This window comes from Labeo rohita, chromosome 6 (genome assembly GCF_022985175.1).
Source record: "Labeo rohita strain BAU-BD-2019 chromosome 6, IGBB_LRoh.1.0, whole genome shotgun sequence".
Classification (NCBI taxonomy): Eukaryota; Metazoa; Chordata; class Actinopteri; order Cypriniformes; family Cyprinidae; genus Labeo; species Labeo rohita.
In genome coordinates, this window is record NC_066874.1 from 11639406 (window position 1) to 11661860 (window position 22455).

Below are 22455 nucleotides of genomic sequence, written 5' to 3' on the forward strand. Positions count from 1 at the left end.
GCCCAGATCAGTGGAGTGTTGCAGTGATGTTTGTCTTTCTGTAGGTGGAGTGACTAGATTGAGAGGTGTGTGCCTTTTCAAAACACACTGCACTCAAATTAATTGCCACAGGCTAACTTAACTTCAGTGTAGTAACATCTACAAGCAATATGAATGCTCCTGAACTCATTTTCAAGTGTCCCAGAAAAGGGTATGAACACTTATGCAATGGAATCATTGTAATAAACGTAATAAATTTGCAAAGTTGTTTCAAACCTGTTTTGTGCTTTGTCAAATTTCTGCTTCATATGTCCATCTGAAAACACCCTAAGTAAATGGCACTTGGCCAGATTACCGCGAAGGGTTCCAAACTTTATGGCATTAGTCAGCCTCTGCAACGATATGAACGATAACATCCATAACACATCACCCCACATACAACCTCCATAACATAACAGCAGTCACGACACAGCATACAATAGACTCTAAAACCAATACCACAAGAGCAATGACACAGTACGCATACAAACAGTCGTTGTGTCGTTGTCGGTCCGTGACCCGTCAGTGACGTGCAGAGAGAGGGAGCGAGATGTTAGAGCATCACCAACACTAAGCCCAGCACGATGAGAGACGCTTCTCACCATAAACATGTGTGACGGGTTTTAGAGGTTCGACTTCGGCAAACCTCTGTGCGATGAGATAAAGGCGGTTGCGTGAACATTTGCGTGAGAAGAACTCAAGAACGCGCGCTTCACAGGCACATCTCAGCGCAGGTATGTGAAACTCTGTTGCGTGCGTTATGTACTATGGCATTGGATAATATGAGCTCGTGTGCAGATTTGAAGTGCTGTTTCATAAGACTCGTTTAGATACCAATGAATATCAATGTTAGCCACATTTTCAAGTTAAATTTTTCACTGTATCAGAAACTTTTTTCCATGGATTTTAATTTGCTGCATGATTTGGACAATGTTGTTTTTGGCAATGAACGCAAATGGTGGAGAAGTCACAACTGGACTATTAATGTCTATGCGGTGTTTAAAACAGTGTGTCTCTTGAAGCCATAATGCAAAATATATAACGGGTGCTTAAAGATAGGAACCACCTTGTCGAGTAGACAAGGCTATTAAAAAAAATAAAACAAATAGATATTAAATAGACTACTGTCAATATAAAGAGAAAATGATTATTTATTTGTATTATTTATTTAATTGTTTTTTTTTAATTAAAGTTTGTAGTCTATATATTATAGAAAATATAACTACAATACACTGAAGAGAGAATTAATGATGGCTGCCACAGCCCACAGTGAATGCTGTTGTTGGAAGCGGGTTCACAGCTTCAGTACCAAGGACAGTTTCTCTCTGTCTGGGAGCCTCTGAAGTGGGCTTATAGTTTGCTGTCATTCCGAATTTTGCTACGTGGATTCTTTCCCTCTCAATTTTAGGCTCCAATGTCATACCGCCACATGCTTTCTCATAATTAGCCTATACTACCTTACAACTACTAGCATTTTTGACTAACATGTATATGTGTTTGTGTGTGGCTTACAATATCCCAAATGTGCATGTATGTGCACTGTATATGCATTTAAAGTTTCAATATTAAAAATAAATTAAGTTTATATTCAGAGTAAGTATATAAATGTTTACACATTTTGTAGAGCACATCTGTTTGTCACCAGAGTTTTCCGTTTATCCATCATATTTATGACCATATGGCAGCAAGAACACATGAATAGAAACACCAAGGAAAAAAAGGAAAAAAAAATGCTGAACACTGGAATTAGTATTCACACCAGGTGTCAGAAAACACAGACATTGCAGAATTTAGCATTTACAGGCATTCATGTGAGCAATATCACATCCCAGGCCCTAAATGGCACCCTTATCCCTCATTTTCTTCCACTGAGTCTTCACATCCGTGACGTAACACCACTTTGACTGTCAGGTAGAAGTTTGCTGAGGCGCTCACCTCAGTGTGGGCTCAGCATAAGTGTGAATTGAAGGCGCACAGTGGCTGCAAATTGGGTGCTCGCAAGCATTCTGCTGAAAGCTGAAATGATGAATGGGACACCCTATGTTCATGTGGACTAAGCTGACATTGCGGTGGCCACTTTGAGTTTGCAAGACCACAAATGCACAAGAAGTGTGCCATTTGGGACAGGATCCGGTCATGTGATATGGCTAGAGGGTATGCAGTGGCATCGCTTTCCCAGATGAACATGCCCCAGAATGAGTGGTAAAACATCCTGCAACATGGCTGCCTTAGTAAACTGGGAAAACTGAAGCAAAACAATTATCTGCTTAAATTAAATGCAGCTGGACTTAACAGTGTAAAAAGCTAGCTCAGATTTCTTATATAAATCTATTAGTACAGACAAATGCACAAGCTCCTTCTGATATTAGATGTTTTTGGTGTTTTCGTAGCATTCAAGCTGATTATTAACAGTATGTCCAAGCTGCAACACATGCAACAACTGCAAACTGTCCAAAACATAAACAATATGATTTACACACTAAATTCCAGCACAATCTGCATTTTAAGTCCTCACAGCTATTTGTTGCCGCCTAGTGCTTTCTGCTCATCATTTGCATAAAATTGTAAACACACCATGCCACTACCACTCAGTCTTTCTGCCACTCAGTAGAAGTAACTAAAGCCACATTAAGGCAATCCTCTAAGAAAGAAATTTGAAAAAGTGTACACAGGGACTGGATATCAATGAAAGAGAGGCTTCACTACACTGAATAAACTGCTTTTGTGGGAAACCAGCTTATTATTTAGTGAATCAACAGTCTATTGACTAATCAACATGCTTGCATTAAACACTGGTTGCATCCGAAAGCTGGAAAATGTTGCCTTGAATCCATTGTTACTGTTGTTTCACTTCCTGAGACGCCTTTATCAGATTGATTTTTGAAGGCAGCATGAATGTATCTGTCACTGCCTTTGATATACCACAAACCTTTGCGTTCAATTCTGCACCAGTTGAGATAATAAATAAATAAATAATTAAATATGGCATCTGAAAGTTGTGGTTGGTGGTTAAGTTGTGTGTAAATGTAGTTTTTTGTAGTATTGTAAGTATAGTAATTTATTTGCTTAGTGAAATGAAAGCTTTCTCTATTTTGTTGTAGATTATTAAACCATTATACTGCCTCAGAAATCTGTCTGAAATCAATTTTGTGAGGTACCGTCATGCACAAATGCTGCCTGCATCAGGTAAGTCTTTGCCTTAGCATCCAAGCTGCCTAAGCTTTCAGGAGCAGTCATTCATTTTTGATTGATCTATTTTTAGAGTTTACACCAAAAAAATGCAGTTTTATAAGAGAAGTCACAGACAAATTTGCTATAGATAGGATTCCGTTTATGGCAATCATTCATTTTAGTTGTATCCACAAACAGTGATTAACTGTCATGCAATGTCAAGGCTATGGTGTGTTTGGTTATTAATGCACATGTGATCCAAGCTGACCATTATGCGTTCTCCAATGGTAGAACAACAGACCATCTCTTGTGTAACCACAGTCACCTTCACCTACTGTCATGTCATGTGCATACCCCCTATTAATTCAGCCGTAGACACAAGACCGCAGGTAATCACAGCCACGCAGAGCCATATCGCATGACTGGGAACGTGATACTGCTTTTATGAAAAAAAAGTTAGATAGAATAAGCATGGAAATAAATATACCACAGAGTATTCCAAGCTCACTTGTCGGTGTCTTCTGTCTTCTGCCACGGATTTAAATGTGCCGTAACACATGCTACCAAACCTAATTCGAAAACACCACTTTAGAACTAGAAATGATGGCTTGAACTGCTTTAAAGTTATAGTAGAGTACTAGAGCAGACACACAGTAGACATTAGGCATGTTTGTCTTCAAACAACTACAGGAAGCAGAAAGTGTCCGACTTCATATCCTTTTTCAACTGTTCCCCTGACTGCAAGCGGCAGTGCTGGAGGCCCCTAGCTTGTCAATTAGCTCCCTAGCTCCCTATAGGTCATCAAGTAGTATATTGTGTACACAAATTTTGGCACTGATAAAGACTCTGGCTAACTACCCATTGGCATACTGATGACTCAATCACTGTCTCATTTTGAAGACTGCACCCTCCAGAGGTCACATTTGTCAGTTGCATACATTATCAAGGTTTATTTCAGAAAAGCAACCATTATCAAATTTTCCGTGTTCCTCATGAGGCTCTACTGTACATACTCTAATTTATCCTTGCTTTTCTACAATGTCAGGTTGCTTTTCTGAAATGAGACAGCCTCTGTGGCATATGCGGCCAACAGATGTGACCTCTGGAGGGCACAGCATTCTAAATGAGACAGTAAATTTCCGGCTTCATGACATACTCATGTCATAAAACATTTATCACATATTAATCAAAGTATATTATGAAAAATAATCCTTGCAACATTTCGTCCAATAATTATTTATGAATGTAAACAAGATTATATGTCAAGTCACCTTTATACCTGTATTATATTTATATATCGCTTTACACAATGCTGATTGTTCAAGTAGCTTTACGGTGTTAAACAGGAAAATAATCTTCAATAGTGCAAACAAAATTCAATTCTGCTGTAAATAAATGGTCACCTTTTTAGTTCATCATGAAATGTCATCAGCCAGCTTAGTTAAAGGCACAATATGTAAGATTCTTTTATTAAAATATCCAAAAACCACTAGAACAGTGTTATATATTTTGCTGACTTGTGTACTTACATTATCCCAAATGTTTCTGTTTAAATCCAGAAAAATAAGCAATTTTAACTAGTGTAATGGACCGTGTCATCCAATTTGCCGGTTTTACTTTGTAGAAAACATGGAAAGCCCAAAAGACACTTTAATATGTTATGTATTTTATTAGACAGGTGACAAACGCACAGAGTAGCATTATAACAGAACTTACAACACTCAAACGTATCTAGTATGATAAAACAGCGCTGTTTTACCTCACATATGCGTGACCGGAAGGAGCGGAAGCGGTCGACTGTGGCATAATAAAAGCTCAGCTGATTTCAAGTTGTGTACTGCGCTCATCCTTCAATAGCAATCGCTCTAGTGTCCTCCTTTGGTTCCCACAACTTTCAGACCACCCTGCCTCATACTACTGTGACTTTAATAAGTCTTTAAAGAAGAAGTCCACTTCCAGAACAACAATTTACAAATAATTTACTCACCCCCTTGTAATCCAAGATGTCCATGTCTTTCTGTCTTCAGTCGTAAAGATATTATGGTTTTTGAGGAAAGCATTTCAGCATTTTTCTTCATATAAAAGGACTTCAATTGTGCCCCCGATTTTGAACTTCCAAAATGTAGTTTAAGTGCAGCTTCGAAGGGCTCTAAATGATCCCAGCTGAGGAAGAAGGGCTGTCATCTTATGGGGCTGTCACGTAATGCTGATTTTGCTAAAATTAACGAAATGACTCGAAAAAAGATTCATTCATTTTGCTGAACGAGACTCAAAGGTCAGAGTCGGTAAAATGATCCGAACTTCCCATCACTACTACGAATCATGTCTAAGTTAATTTTCTGTGTACTCTGGCTAAAAAAGGTAGAGTATGGCGAAAAACTCTATCTTATTTTCTCCTACAACTTCTGAATCGTCCGACACGTTGTACCTTTTTGTTTGTAAAAAGCATTTGACTTACTTTCACTTTCGTGAACGCGCATGCCAGAACCTGTGCTACCGAGCTTTTGTGCTTAAAAAGTATAAAAAATTTATTTTCTGAAAAAAATGACAGATCGTTTCGCTAGATAAGACCCTTCTTCCTCGGCTGGGATCGTTTAGAGCCCTTTAGAGCCCCTTAGAGCCCTTTGCAGCAGCATTTAAGCTACATTTTGGAAGTTCAAAATCGGGGGCACAATTGAAGTCCATTATATGAAGAAAAATCCTGAAATGCTTTCCTCAAAAACCATAATTTCTTTATGACTGAAGACAGAAAGTCATGAACATCTTGGATGACAAGGGGGTGAGTAAATTATTTGTGAATTGTTATTCTGGAAGTGGACTTCTCCTTTAATATATTAACTCATCCATGAGCATGATTTTTGCCCAAGTCCCAATGGATTGCATTGGCTGTGTAGATGAAGACTACAACTCCCATAATTCCACACTCACACACAGCACCATCAAACTACGCCTTTGGTTCTTTGTTTGTTTTGAATATGCACCCTCTAGTGGTGAAAACTTACATATTGTGCCTTCTAGTCGTGTCCGTGCAATCAAGTTGATAATATTGCTAGTGTCCGCAACTAAGCCAAAAGGCAACAGTGGCAAAGAACCTAAACTCCAATGACAGAAATGGAGGAACCAGCCTCAGTTGAACTATTGTCTGTCTGTACTGTCTGTGTGTATATGGTGAAATGTAATAAAATAATAGTTTTTCTTTTTTTTTAAAGACTTACTTTTCTGTGTTTTTGCCTTTTGCTTTATTATGACAGAACAGTGTAGAAGAACAGGAAACAAAGTGGGAGAGAGAGAGAAAGAGACGGAGTGAGATTGTGAAAGGTCCTCATGCCAGGATTCAAACGTAGTGCGACAACGCTATATGTCGGCGTGCTGTCTGCAAAGCTATCTGCATCAATGATAGTTTGTGTTTTTAAAACTTGACATGACATGATATGTATTGAGTTGGCTTGTGTGTTTTATGTTTCAAACTTCAGTTCATTTTTTGCAATTCACGTTTATTTATAACACTTTTCACAATACATACTTTTTCAAACAGCTTCACAGAAAATACATGTGTCAATGTTGTCAAGGAAGTATTTTGTTATTAGTCAGAGACACCCTCATCAGTGGGGCTGGGTATCGTTCCATACTTTTTCCGATACTTTTATTTTAAGAAATATATTTTAACAAGATTACATAACACATAATCTCAGAGAAACTTTGGTTTTATTTTTCCAGGATGTTTGTGACACTTGTGACAACTCTTTCTTGACATTTTCTTTTTCAACTGCATACCATGCAGGTATGAGTGTATTTGAGAGCATGTCTCGGCTGGGGGACTGATATCTGGCGTTTAAGGTGCTTATCATCTCCCTATAGTTGACATCATCAAACACAAAAAAGTAAAATTAGCATTATTTTATCATTGTTGCTCACTATAAAAAGTTTAAAAAATTATCTAGGTTAAGACTACCTACAAACCTGGCCAACAGCCTTAATGGTAATATTACAACATAATTTACAGCTTACTGTACTTACCTCCACCATGAAGCCTCCACAGTAGAAAAAGGCAGCAAACCTTTAACAATAAAATTTGTAACGGCCCTGTGGCGTTCATCTTTCCTTTCTTTGTTCATTTTTACTTTTTCTGCCAGTGTAAATGGATTATCACTTGATGGTCTCCTAATTCCAGGGTCAGCACGAGCAGAGACTATAACATTAATGTGAAGAAAACATGAAAGCTAAACTGTTAATGCAGCCAAGGATAAGGACATTTAAATAAGATAAGTTTAATGTGAGGTACACTTCATCATTTACTGTTAACCTTAAAGCATTTTAGTATCAACTTAGCTAGGTATTTAAAGTCACGGAGGACGACGCTTGTGGTGGGCATGTTGTTGGAGGCCCTGAGTCAGGAAAATACTGAGAGGATGATGATGACTGCACCGGCGTGATCTTCTTGCAGTCAAACACGGAGCAACTTTCTGCTCGTAAATTAATTCCGTGTACTGTCAGGTGTTTTATCATATTTGACGTGTTGCCAGTCTTGGACGCGATAACCTTTTTACAAATATTGCATCGCACGCTGTTGCCGTCAATCTTGGCATAATGTAGCCATACTTTTGATCACTTAATCATCATTTGCGTTAAATTTATGCTATGCTTTAAAGTGTAGTGTACATTACAGCCTCACATTAGACAAGCTCTGGGCGAGTGGGCGTAACCGCCGTAAACTATTGATTTTCAAGGCAGCCTTGCCGCAGCCAATCACCAGCATTTGATCCGGGCACGTTAAGGATGCCGCACGTTTTCTAGCTCACTGACGTTGACAAGATTATACCCTTAGGTATCGAAATTTGGTACCGAACGAAAATGATTTTTTCGATACTCGATAGTATCGAGACGATTCGGTCGGTGCTTAAAAAGTATCGAACTCGATACCCAGCCTTACTCATCAGTGCCCCAACTAGTGAACTAGGAAGCTGACTGAGACACACCCATACAAACTGTGCAATGCTGGGGAACAACTTTGTGAACCACTAGTGTAGAATATGATACTTAAAGGGGTCATCGGATGCAAAGTTCACTTTTACATGTTGTTTGAACATAAATGTGTGTTGGCTGTGTGTGTACACAAACACTCTATAATGATAAAAATCCACCCAGTGGTTTTTATTTAATCTGTAAAAATAATTTCCCCTTTTTCAAATCAAGCCATTCTCAGCATCTTTAGATTGATTGACACAGCCATCTTACCTTAGACCCGCCCAGATGAGTTGTCCGATCACCATTGTTTCAATGCCAGAACAGGGACGTAGACAAGTATGGTTCCTACGCGTTTGAGGTGTTCTGTTGTTGGATGTAATAATGAACATAGTAGTCGTCATTTACTCCCGACATCTGAGCCGCTGAAGACACAGTGGATGACTTTTTTTTGTGAAGGGAATGCACCTCCCGATCTACATAAATGCGTCTATGTTCGTGCAAATCATTCGTGATCCAGCTTCACTTACAGCAGACATGAGTATAAGGGTTTTTTTATGACTCATTGCAATCATTTTTTCCTAATAACGTGCTATAGTTAGCAAGTTTTGTGGCTAAATGTGGCTAACCACAGACAGAAGAGAGGGGTGGGGCGAGCAGAGCTCATTAAAAGCATTTAAAGCAACATCGACCAGAACAGGTTGATTTTTGCAGAGATGATTTTGATCAGGTAAAAAGGGTGTTTTTTACATTACCATTGAGAAATTTTAATCAAAGCATGCTATAGACTTTTCATTAAGACCCTAAAGAATCATATCAACTTGTGGAAAATGGGCATCCGATGACCCCTTTAATAAAGACCTTCTGAAGAGAATCTATGCATTTGTGCAAGAAAAATATCTATAATTAAAACTTTATAAACCATAATATCTAGCTTCCTCTAACTGTCGTATACGTGCGTTCATGACAGAGTGGTTCCAGCAGATGACATAGAACGTAGGTGTAACATAAGCTAGTCAACTAATGAGACGCCAGCATAACACTTTGAGCTACTTCTTCTGTGAAGCCTTTCACCCTAACATAACACTCTAGAAACACTGATGCAAAAAAAAAAAAAAAAAAAAAAAAAAACAATGCCTGTGTTTTTAGTGTTCAATGTAGACTTCTTCTGTAGGCTCTTTTAAGACTTTTTAAAGTCTTTTTTAAGACTAAAAATTGATTTCATTACATTTTAAAATATGTATTTAAAATATTTTAACTGCAGTTTAAGGTAAGCTTTTTTTTCTTCCCTTCTCTCACTATAGCTCCTGTTTTCTACAGCTTGTGCCCTCTGCTGCTGATGTGAAAGATGAGTTTGTGTGGCAGGAAGGCACTGACACTCCTCAGCAGTGTGTTTGCTGTGTGCAGTCTGGGACTGCTGGGTATTGCCGTCAGCACTGACTACTGGCTCTACCTGGAGGAGGGGGTCATCTTGCCTCTCAATCAGAGCACTGAAATCCGTATGTCTCTCCATTCAGGGCTCTGGAGGGTCTGTTTTCTTGCAGGTGAGTGTCTGAGGGTCAGTGTGTCTATATGCATTTTCTATTGCAACTGATGCTGGTAGGTCACATGGAAATGATTCATAGTATATAGAACATAGTTTTAGCAGTCACAAAGTAATTACTTGTTCAAAATAAGTACCTACTCAAGAGTGTATGCGATTTTGAAAGCAGCCATGGACTTAAATAGAAGGGTTGACTGGGTATAGGGAGAAGCAATCAAGGAATAACAAGGAGGGAAAAGATTATGTTCCTTGAATGGGGAGGAAGGAGGCGCTGCATCAATAGCTGATGTTATGGTGACGATTGTCTGATGCCAGGAAGAAAGCAGTAACCAGGTAGCATGGCCAGCTATGCAACATCACCAAAGTGACATATGGCACTTTTCCACTGCATTGTATAGCTCAGTACAGCTCACTTTTGGGATGTTTCCACTGTGTACAGTACCTAGTACCTGGCATTTGTTTTAGTATCACCTCAGATGAGGTTCTAAGCGAGCCATACCGATACTAAAATGTGACATGTAAGCACTACATATCACTGTTTGGTCAGAGAGAATCGTCACACGTGGAAAACGGCTATATGTAACCAAGACGTTCCTGAAATCTCTACAGAAGGTGCTCATTGACAATAAATTTAAATCTCCAATACATTTGAAGGATGTTAAGGCCATAAACAGAACCTTAATAGTCAGAAATCTATTAGGGGCTCAAACAGAGAACCAGTGAGCCTTCTATAAGACCACAGATACATGCTGTTTTTATAAGGAATAGAAACATGAAGAAAAGGCCTCAGTCATCTTGTCCCATGCATAAATCGAGAGCAAAGTAAATGTCAGCCCATACAAACACTCTGAACCATTATGTGCTTGGCAGCAATTGTCCCCACATTGCAAGACCTCCTGAACCAAACAGGCAGCAAACTTGGTCCAAATTACCCACACCAGGATATAAATATTCTCAACTACAGATTGGCCTTGTCCCAAGGATGTTCCTCCAGTAGAGATACAGATCTGACCCATCTGATTCAGGATGGCCATTGCAGTGCCACTAACAGATGATAAACTCTGTATTCCTGTACTCTAGTCAGGAATGTAGTATAACTGGTGGAAAAGCATATAAGCAAGTCCTCGACCACATGAACATCCAGTCCAGTTGGCCCAGGAGGTGGTTCACAGATTCACCTCTATCCTGCTGAACTGCTGCCAAATTAGACTTGCAGTCTTTGGGTGTAGTCTCCGGTCTGGAACTCAGTCCATGTCTCAAGAGGAAATCCACACTCAAACATTCCATTCCTGGAATCTACACGAATTTAAAGGATTAGTTCACTTCCAGAATAACAATTCACAAATAATTTACTCACCTCCTTGTCATCCAAGATGTTCATGTCTTTCTGTCTTCAGTCGTAAAGAAATTATGGTTTTTGAGGAAAACATTTCAGGAATTATCTCCATATAGTGGACTTCAGTGGTGCCCCCAAGTTTGAACTTCCAAAATGCAGTTTAAATGCAGCTTCAGATGGCTCTAAACGATCCCAGCCGAGAAAGAAGTGTCTTATCTAGTGAAACAATTGCTCATTTTTTAAACAAGTTGACAATTTATATACTTTTAACCTCAAATGTTTGTCTTGTCTTGTCTTGTCTTGTCTCTGCAATGAAAAACTCCCACCTCGGTGTCTTATTCAACTCTAAAATCATCCTATATCACTGTTTTACCTTTTTGTTGTATAGGGCATTTGATCTTCTTTGCACTTTCACTTTGTAAACACTGGATTGGTACTTCTGCAGTGATGTAGGACGATTTTGGAGTTGGGGAAGAAACGAGATGGGAGTTTATCGACATACCCTATGTGTCTTGAACCGGAAAAAACAGAGTTCACGCAGAGCTGGACAAGACAAGTGTTTGAGGTTAAAAAGTATATAAATTGTCAATTTGTTTTTTAAAATGACAGATAGTTTTGCTAGAAAAGACCATTTCCCAGCTGGGATCGTTTAGAGCCCTTTGAAGCTGCATTTAAACAGCATTTTGGAAGTTCAAACTTGGGGGCATCATTGAAGTCCACTATATGGAGAGAAATCCTGAAATGTTTTCCTCAAGAAACATAATTTCTTATCGACTGAAGAAAGAAAGACATGAACATCAACAAGGGGGTAAGTAAATTATCTGAAATTTTTGTTCTGGAAGTGAACTACTCCTTTAAGTAACATAAACTTGTCCTGACACCAAAGAAGAATGTGTTGCGCTAAACTTCAAATGGGGTGCAAACTAACTCCTTTGCCGATTAAGATATGAAACTGATTGAAGGATTGGAAGAGCAGCCAGAAACACTACTATTTATGTGCTATGACGGATACTCACCCTTCCAGACACCATAGATCGGACAACCTATATAGACCACTCCCCAGCCTACCAGGGAAACATTTATCATAACTGCTTTTGTGACAACAGACACTGCCCAAAGAAATGCCTTGAGTCACAAATCGGGTTTGAAGGCACCTGCTCGACTTCAAGTCGAATTAACAAACAGACAAACTAACACGTCTAATATCTCTGTGTATTTACACGCTTTGAGCGTTCTCTGTAGATCCCACCTTCTCACGCTCCATGACTGGTCGATTATGTACAATGCCTGCACGTTATTGATCAAACTTCTTTTCGATAATAGCCTTCAGCAGGTATGAAAACAGGAAAACAATGCTAAATATAGAAATCATGGCCAGGACATGTCTCGTAAAAATGGCAAGTATGGTCACCCTAATACTCCTGCCCAGAAATCACAAATACTCAAGAACAGAGTCTCAATTTTAACATGCTGGCTCCACAGACTGTGCTAAAATCAGCCAATCATCTAGGTAGTTTAGCACACAGATGATCCAGACTCTCATCGGAGCCAGAGCAGCAGCCATGCACTTTATAAAAATGCAAGGTGCTAAGGCTAAGCAAATACTCAAAATTTGCATGCTTTGCCCCCAAAAGCAATCCTGAGAAACTTCATGTGTCTCTGAACAATCTGAATGTGGAAAGAAGCATCCTTTAGATCTATTGTGACAAACCAGTCCTCAAGGCTGTGTCTGTGTCATGATGTGCTTCAACATCACCATACTGAAACTGCAATTCGGCAGTGTAGTGTAGTTCATTCAAATCAAGTCTAAAATGGGATGAAGGCCTCCATCCTTTTTTGGCATTAGAAAGTACCAGCTATAAAAGCCAGTACCAAACTCCCTCTTCTATGGCTTCTTTCTCCAAAAGGGATATAATCTCCTGTCGCAACACAAAAGCCTCCCAAACACCCATTGTTGTAAGAAGCGCTCTATTGAAAGGAGGACCTTGAAGTGTTTGAGCAGCAGGAGAAGTCACCAGAAAAGAAGTCTGGCTTGGGAAATGGGACCCAGCATGTAACACAGGGGCATAGCCTACAGTATGCGCAATACCACAAGTGTGTTTCACAAGGCACAACTTCTGCATTCTGAAGGCCTTGCTGCAAGGAGTGAAGAGAAGTGTATTACACTCATTCTTTTAGGGGGGAAACTAACTGCCCAGGAATGGCCCTCCTCAGCCAAAGGCAGAGCGGGTTTTGACTTGAGGTCGGTGCACCTGCGTGGTTGCCTGGCTGTTGGACAAGGCCATTCTTTCTGAGCTTGAGCTAAAGCAAGAATGGCTCAGAGTGACAATTTGAGGTGATATTGAAAAAGGCTGATATATCTCCTAAAGGCGATGTCCAACTTGCTAGATTTGAATAACTTGATTGGGGTCAGGGTGTCACCTGCCCACAGTTGTTCATGAAATCTCATCCCCTCACCTCAGAATTGTTTTCTTGATTTTGAGATTAACATTTGCCAAAGTAAACATTACTAGGCAAATAATACTGCATAGAATGAGACCTTTATAACTGATAATATAAATTCTCATATAATACATCCCTGTGTATCAGTCTGTACTTTGTGTTATCCAACCGTTAAATTAAAAAAAAAAGATTCCTCTCTAATATCTCCTGTAATCTCTGGTCTGGATTCCAGTCCTTTTCTGGAACTAATCTTTCAATGCTGTACGGTCTTGCATGGCAGATCCTGTGTCTCCTCCTGTTTAACTCTATACTGCTGGTACCTCAAAAATAGCAAACTGGAATGTTTTATAACTTTAGTAATGGGACTTTGTAGATATACAGGCGACAAGTGATTTTTTTTTTCTCTTCTTTTTAGAGTCACCAGCTCCAGCGTTACCAACTGGTAAATCAGGTATTTTCCCTTTTCTCACATCTCTTTTTCTCTCTCTCCTAAGATTTTTTTAGTTTGCCTTTAAAAGAAATGAATACTTTCATTCAGTAAGAACATTATATTCAATCAAAAGTGACAGTAAAAACATTTAAAATGCTAGAGTAGATTTCTATAAATAATTGCTTGATTGATGTTTTGAACTTTCTATTAATTAAAGAATCCTGAAAAAATGTATAATGCTTTCCACAAATAATTATAAGAAGCACAATTTTTTTTCAATACTAATAATAATAACAATGATTCTTGAGCACTAACTCAGCATATTAGAATGATTTTTGAAGGATCATGTGACACTGAATACTGGAGTGATGACTCCTGAAAATTCAGCTTTTCTATTTTAATAATAAAATAATTTCTATTTGAATAAATTAAAATTTATAATATAATATTAATAATACAAATATAATATTAAAATACAAATACAGCTATTTAACATTTGAACAATATTACTGTTTTTATTGTATTATTTAATTAAAATAAATGCAGGCTCAGTGAGCATTAGAGACTGCTTTCAAAAATATATTTAAAAAAAAAAAAAAAGAAAAGAAAATTCCAGACCCCAAACTTTCAACCAGTAGCATATTTAACTAACTTGATATAATTTTTTTTTTTTTTTTTTGCAGGCACAGTGAATATTCAGTTTTGTCATTCTTAAATTAAGTTCATTCTGTTCACTAGATCTTGCAAAACAGACACTGTTTGCAGACATTGTGAGAGTTATTCTTAATGGATTATATAACAGCATTTTGCACTGGGGTCACATCCATATAGGTCCAAATGGTTCTGGATGAGTATGTGTTATTGAGTGGCCTTGTTACTAAAAACCCTACAAAGCAAAACGTTTGACCTACAAACCTTTGCACCACTCAGAAATGTAGCTGACATACTGATTGTGGTCCATTTGAAATAAAGGGGTCATATGATGTTGCTAAAAAGAACATTATTTTGTGTATTTGGTGGAAATGCAATATGTTAAGGATAAGGATAAGGATAAGGATAAACTGTATTTGTCACTGAGAGGAAATTTATCTTGGACAAAATGCTACCATGTTGCTCTGAACGAACAGTAATAATAAATAAAGACAATGTAAATAAAACAATTAAAAACATGCATACAATACAACAATGTATATATAAAAAAGTAAAATACAAGTAAAGCTAAATACAGTAAAGTGCTAATATGTTTTAAGTGTGTTTACGTGGTTTAAGTTTCAAAAAATATTATTTTCCACATACTGTACATTATTGTTGCTCCTCTGTGCCCCACCTTTGTGAAACGCATTGCTTTTTACAAAGCTTGTTGTTCTGAAAAGAGTGGTGTGCTGATTAGCCAGCTATCCAGTGCGTTGTGATTGGCTGAATACCTCAAGCATGTGACGTCCCAGCGAGATAAAACAAAAACAATAAAACCCATTATAAATGAGGCATTTGTTGGGACATAATTACTGATAATAATGACTTATACTGTCTTATAACTGCCATACTGTCATATAAACATAAAACCATGTCTGCATTTGTGATTGTAGAAACAACAAACAACTAGCACTATTCTACACTGCTTAAAACTCCCATTTGAATAGTCAGTAAAAAATTCTTTAAATATGAAAACGTACTTACTAACACGTTCTCACTCCCAACTCATCACATATTGATGCTTGGTCAGGACCCTTTGGCATCACTTTTTGAGGCACAGGGTACCCCTTTAGCATCATTTTTCGACGTGCAGGGTCCTTCTTTGCTTTATATAAGAAACCCTTGGTGTCATAATGTTGACGCAGAAGGCACTGGTTATTTTATATCGTCATGATTAAATTATATATTGGGTAATAATATTGCAATTATTGCATATATGTTTGGGTGTGATTTTTCTATGTAAACAGTCACAACCATTTTATTTACATTACATTATTTATACATTTACGAGCATGAAACCCAACCCCTGCCCCTAAACCTACCATTTGTCAATAAGACACAAGATATAACAGGCAGATACAGCTACAGTCATAATTTATTAGTCATATAAATTTATATAAAATTATTTATATTTTTACAAATGCATGCAAACCATTAAATTAAGGCAAATAACTGAAATCAATGGAGGACCCTGCACATCCAAAAGTGATGCTAAAGGGGTACCTTGAGCATCAAAAAGTCCTGACCAAGCATCAATATGCGATGAGTTGGGAGTGAGAACGTGTTGTACTTACAGGCTGTGAGTCAGAAGCGCCAGACTGTCCCTGCAAAGTTGGAATTGCCCCATTTTATAGAAACAGCCTTTGTGTACAGCCACTGTCGGCTACTTCCCCAGGTTCAGAAAAAAAAATCCTCCGTAAAATGTGCTGCACACATTTGAATATTTGCATTGTACTGTTCTGTAACAGTGTTGTAAATATAACTTAACCACTGATTTCTATTTGTGTACTCATTTGGAAAGCCAAATGAAGCAGTTTCACTTTGGCAACGAAATTTACAGTGTCTCCACAACATGGTGGCTGCAACTATACTACATCATAATAAATGTTACGCCTTCCTTCTTTACATTTGGCTGGTATTATGCAAATCTTCCCACACAGTGGCATAAATATGTGGGGGCGTGTTTGAATGAGCCATTTTAGGAAGGTGTGGCTGAGTCTTAACTTTATGAGGAACATCTCTTTAATATTATGAGGACTTTAATCATTGAAGTTTTACAGATCTTAAGTATGCATGAACAGCTTATAACACTCCAAAGACAAAGGAAAACATGAAATCGCATCATATGACCCCTTTAAAATCTTTTGTCTAGTTGAGTGTAAATATGTGTCTAGTTTGTCTAAAACTCACAACATTGTTAACTATAATCTTGTTGTAGTAGTAGTAGTAGTAGAAGTAGTAATAATAACAACAAGGGCTTTATTTTTTAATTAATTATTGTATCACTTTTATAATTTGTTCTGTAATTGTATTCTTTCCATCTGTCAATATCTGAAAGTGTGTAATCTAATGGCATGACTTTCGCTTTATTTAAAATTAGCATGATAATTGTATTATCATTTATGCTGTCTTGGTAGCATTGTTCAGGTTTGATTTTTTTTTTTTTTTTTTCAAGGAGAGGAGAAGGGGCGTTGCTTTACTATAGAGTATGTAATGCCCATGAATGTTCAGATGACGTCAGAGTCTACGGCCAGTGTTCTGAGTGAGTGAAAGTCTCCTTGATTTAATAAAAAAGGTGTTTTTGATATAAAAATGGATCTTTCTGAAAGGTGTTTAGTCACTGACCGCTACAGCACTAAGAAAAAGAATTGACTGTACAAGAGTATAATTTCTCATACTGCACTAAATATGCTACTTAAGTATGAAATAGGAAATATATACTGTGCATAATATAATTAGCCTTCAACACCAAGGATAGAGTCATCAGCAACACATAAACCTGGTATGTGGGAAAACAGTCCTGTATGAATTAATTAGCAAATTTTTATTTTACCTGTAATTACATATGCAAAATAAATGTGCATTAAAAATGCAGAATGCTGATTCAGTCATTTAGGTGTTTCGCAAGGTGTCTTGTTGCTAAAGTGTATTTACTAAAGTCTTCATTTGTTTCATTTGCTTCCACTGTTTGGTGGGCCAATAACATAAATTCAAAACAAGTATAAGCATTGTATGTATGTATATATGTATTTCAGTGTACCCATTTTGCAGTGTATTATGTACTGTGGTTCTTGATTTGCATATGTATGTCATTGTCAGAGGTCTCTAAATGGTTGAATGATTTTCAGTTTGACTGAAGTTTTGGAATTGATATCCAATAAATCATGTTTGTCAAGTCAGTCAATCAGTGGCATTTAAACCTTTACATGAACACCAAGCTCACATGTACACCATGATATTGTTCTGTGTGTGCCCTTTAGGGTCCACAAGAGGACAGATAATAACAATACACACAGATAATAATAATATTGTATTTCATTTTTATTTGCTGTTTGTATTTTTTGTCTGCTACAATAATGGTGAGAGGTTATAAAAATATAATCTATCCATCCTCAGTAATCATTTATTTTGGTTTGTTCACAGAAATGATTCGCTCTGCTACTCCTTTCCCACTGGTTAGTCTATTCTTCATGTTCATTGGCTTTGTGCTGAGTAATATTGGACACATCCGCCCTCAACGCACTATTCTTGCCTTCATCTCTGGAATCTTCTTTATCCTGTCAGGTGGGTGTTTGTTTAAAGCAGTGCTCAGTATATATATAGCCAGTAAGGATGAATCATGTCATGTTGCTGGACAAAAGTATACTTCTTTATAATAAGTTTCAGAGAACTAGATTTTGCTATAATGACTAAATAAACAGATATAAACTAATGAGAAGAAGAAGAATAAAACTGTTAATATTTGGAACGCTAAAGTGTCCACAAGATCTTGGTGAGAATTAGTGTCTTCAGCGCTTAAAGTGACCATTCTAATTGTTTCATTTTCTCTTTATTTCTGATGCAGGTCTGTCCCTGGTGGTGGGCCTGGTCTTGTATATATCTAGTATTAACGATGAGATGCTAAACAGAACAAAAACAAATGAAGCCTATTTCAGTTATAAATATGGCTGGTCTTTTGCTTTTGCTGCAGTCTCCTTCCTGCTTACTGAGGTAACACTTCACTTATCTTTGTATATTTGTGTAAATATTAACAACAGTGGGTCTCACTGTGTAAACAAATCTGTGTGAATGCGTTTTATAATCCTTAATTTACCAATAAGTTTGGACTAAAATATATTCTAAAATAAGTGCAAGAACAAACTAAAGCCAAACAATCGTAAAACATCTCATACTTCCGGTACCTGGTAACACAAGCATTTATTAATATTAAAATTTATATGAAGATATTTAATCTTATACATACATACATACATGAAAGATGCTTTAGACAAAATTTTTGGATATTGAAGTTCTAGATGATTTTGTATGCCTAATTAATCCTACACCCCGTTCAACCCAGTACTTAACAAACACCAAATATCACAACTTTTGTGTATTCCAATTTCATGATAAAACGCATTCTATTCTTGATTTTTCTTTTTTTTTTTTTAATCATCTGCTATGTTCACACCATCAGTGTGTATTTGATTGGAATTTAATCTAAATTATTGACTGCCTATACTGTGTATTGTAACTGTTCAGATCTGATTTGTGTGTCCTGTGGCGCTCTTTTGTTTTACAGAATCCCCTTTGGGATTAAAAATGCCCCTAACACTTTTCAACAACTGAACTAGCTAATCAAGGTCTTCAGGATTACTAGAAACATCCAGACATGTTTGTTTTGGTCAGGTTGGAGCTAAAGTCTGCAGGGCTTTGTTCTTGTCTCCTCAAGAACAGGATTGGTTACCCCCAGAGTGCGAATTACGGGGGTGTTTGGGGGGAGCCCCCCCGATGGATGTCAAAACTAGATGTGGGGGGGGGGTCGGATAGAAAGTAGCCCATGCATAATATCGAGATTTAGTTGTAAATATTAAGATGCATTTCTATAGCTCTGACTGATTTTAAAATGTAATTTTGGCAGCCCCTGAAATGATTTGTACTGAAACTACCTGAGTGGCTGAAGAATATTACAGCGCTCATTTAAAGACGTGCATTTATTGTTCGGACGAAGCAAGAACACCTTCTAAAATGCATGTGCATATTCAGTTGGGTGATAAGGTTTACCCTCTTCAACTTAATGTTGTTGAACTGAATTGTTGAACTATTTGCTAAAAAAGTCATAACATTCATAGCAACGCTGAAATACAAAGGTTCTGTCAGTCAGATGAAAGCTGTGAAAGTTGCATGTGTTACTATAACAAACACTGCATGTTTTTTTTCAGAATCATCACTGGTAGAAAGAAAAATAAGAAAAATAGGTTAAATAAAAGTTTTTACTTAAAAATGAAGAAAAGGTAAAAGTGTGAATAATTACATTACATTTTAGACACATTGTCAATAATATTGCCAATGAAAAAAAAGCCCTAGGAGAACTGTTGTGCGACACACAGCTGTGTTTCTTTATATTTTCCTGTGTATATGTATGAAAATTTAGACCCAGTATCCTAAACACCAAATTAATTTTTTAAAAAAATTCAACGATTTTAGTATTATTATTATTATTATTATTTTTTTTTTTTAAAAAGTGTTCATTCATTTCATATGCTCTTCAATCTCTCTTTGTTTGTGCCGCCACCAGGCAGCAGGTGTAATGTCTGTCTACCTGTTTATGAAGCGGTACACTGCAGAGGAGATGTACAGGCCACACCCGGGTTTCTACCGACCTCGCCTCAGCAACTGTTCCGACTATTCTGGTCAGTTCCTGCATCCAGATGCCTGGGCTCGTGGACGCAGCCCCTCAGACATCTCTAGTGAAGCATCCCTCCAAATGAATTCAAACTATCCTGCTCTCCTCAAGTGTCCTGATTATGATCAGATGTCATCATCGCCCTGTTGAGATTGCAAATACACATTAGTGAAATATGAGAAGGACAGAGCTCTAGCTAGTTCTTATAGATGCTGTACTGGAATGGCTTTGGCACCAGAAATCGTGTTGTGTTTGGATAGAGGATAAACATAATTAGCTTGTCTTTGAGAGCCTTCAGTACTAATGCAGTGATTCTGAGTTTAATACATCAGCTGATGGTATCATTTTCTATGTTTTTTGTAGTGTACCACACAGATGTGTAGCTAATAGTCCCTCTGCCTTTTTCGTAAAAGTCAGAATTTTTTTTAGAGTAATTTCATTCAAACAGTTTTTATTTTTTTTATTTTATTTGTTTATTATTATTATTTTTGTAAAATTTTAAACAAAACTGCAGCTTTAATTAAAAACAGATGTATGTTTTTATAGAAAAATAGAGAACTAGAAATTATGGTATAAAATAATTATTTAAATGATAATATTGACTGATTAATCACTGCCATTAAAGCACATACTCAGTAAGAAGATACAAGTTAACGTGACATAACATTAATCTGGTTTCTGCCCTTATGCACTTTAAGTAAATAACCATAACAGAGCTTAAATATACTGATATTTCATATTATTGTTAAGTGTTGTAGTGTCACTGGTGAGACTAGCTGTGGTCTTTTGATTAAGAGACTTTTTGTGTTAATATTATTGTAGTTTAATTTATTTATTTATTCATTCATTCATTCATTCATTCATTTTTGTTGTTATTTTCTAGAACTATACATTCTGATCTAATCAGAAGATCAACACATCAGTGATGCAGTTTTTTTTTTTTTTTTTTTTTTTTTTTTTTTACAAGAAAAAGATTCTCTTATTATTGATCATTTCACTATGTGTATATATACAGTAGAAAACAAATAAACATGTAAAGAAAATTCTATGTATGTTTTATAACCAATTTCTCAACTGTCTGTATATAATCCATAGATTGGTTTTGTTTGTTGATTTGATACAAATTATGTAGACTAATTTCAATTTCCCCGCTTGACAAAATGATAAAGCAGCAGTATTTTGTTGCCTTATAGTTGACCCATGAAACTCTTACAGGCTTCAAAATAATTTGTCATTATGCACATACCATTGAATGCTAGGTGGATTGTCTGATAATCAAAAGGGACTTACAAATAAATCTAAAAATAAGAACATCATTTTTTACTCAGTTATTTTTCCTACAACATATTTGTACATATTTGTTTAGAAATAGATTAAATATGTACATATGTTAAAGAGACTTGATGTCAACCTATATTATCCTGTAGCCACTGCATTGAAAGTGTGTATAATGCAAAATATATTAAATGATTGATTTTACACATTACAGAGTTTTTAACAATTCTTCAAATTAATTTTTGAATTAAAATCTGCCCAAAACAGTATTGTTGCCTTACCCGAAATCACTGTGCTAATCCCACAATAATGATACATTTTCTAGCAAATATTTTACTTACTTGCTCAGGCAATATATTTTTTGAAACCATCAGATTCACCCACGCAGAAGAGCAGTGCTTAACCAAAACTAATAAAGACTAAAGCTTGTTTCACAAGAGAAACTTGCAATTTTATGCTTTAACCTCAGATGGAGACAGGAATTCCAAAAATCTATAGTGTACCCTAATCTGCTTTTAAAATTGTAGAAATTGTATGTACAGAATGGGTATTTTGTATATATTATAAAGCTCACATAAAACATAAAATGACAAAGTCTTTATTCTTTGGAACTATTAAAGATATTTTAAAAGCCACTAGTGTACAAACAACAGTGGACTAGTAAACTATCCTTTAAGCTGGTAAAGATGTGAAATGTATTTACAGTTGTTTCATATGTACAATATACAGTAGAGATAAAGCAATTTTTCTGTGCTTAGTGGTTTATCAACTAAATAATTAGAAACTATAACCTGCAGAGCATTTCAGTGAAATCATAGCCTTGAGACTGCATAAGTGTCTACATAGGTTATTAACATGACTCAGCAAATACAACTACATTATAGTTTTTTTTCTTCATCTTTCAGAAGGCTAGTAGCAAA

At 36.7% G+C, this 22455-nt stretch overlaps 1 protein-coding gene across 3 annotated transcripts; it reads left to right on the top strand.

The window, feature by feature from the left end:
• Positions 1-562: 562 nt before the first annotated feature.
• Positions 563-22110, top strand: cacng5a (calcium channel, voltage-dependent, gamma subunit 5a). Of its 3 annotated transcripts, XM_051111701.1 has the most exons (8): positions 563-752; positions 3120-3204; positions 9456-9695; positions 13888-13923; positions 17051-17137; positions 18019-18159; positions 18440-18585; positions 20153-22110. In XM_051111701.1, the coding sequence occupies exons 3-8, from the start codon at positions 9500-9502 to the stop codon at positions 20408-20410; spliced, it is 864 nt and encodes a 287-aa protein (XP_050967658.1). In that variant the 5' UTR covers positions 563-752; positions 3120-3204; positions 9456-9499; the 3' UTR covers positions 20411-22110. The 3 variants fall into 3 exon arrangements, with proteins under 3 accessions (XP_050967658.1, XP_050967657.1, XP_050967659.1); XM_051111700.1 differs by lacking the exon at positions 3120-3204; XM_051111702.1 differs by lacking the exon at positions 3120-3204 and having other exon boundaries at positions 9472-9695.
• Positions 22111-22455: the final 345 nt, after the last annotated feature.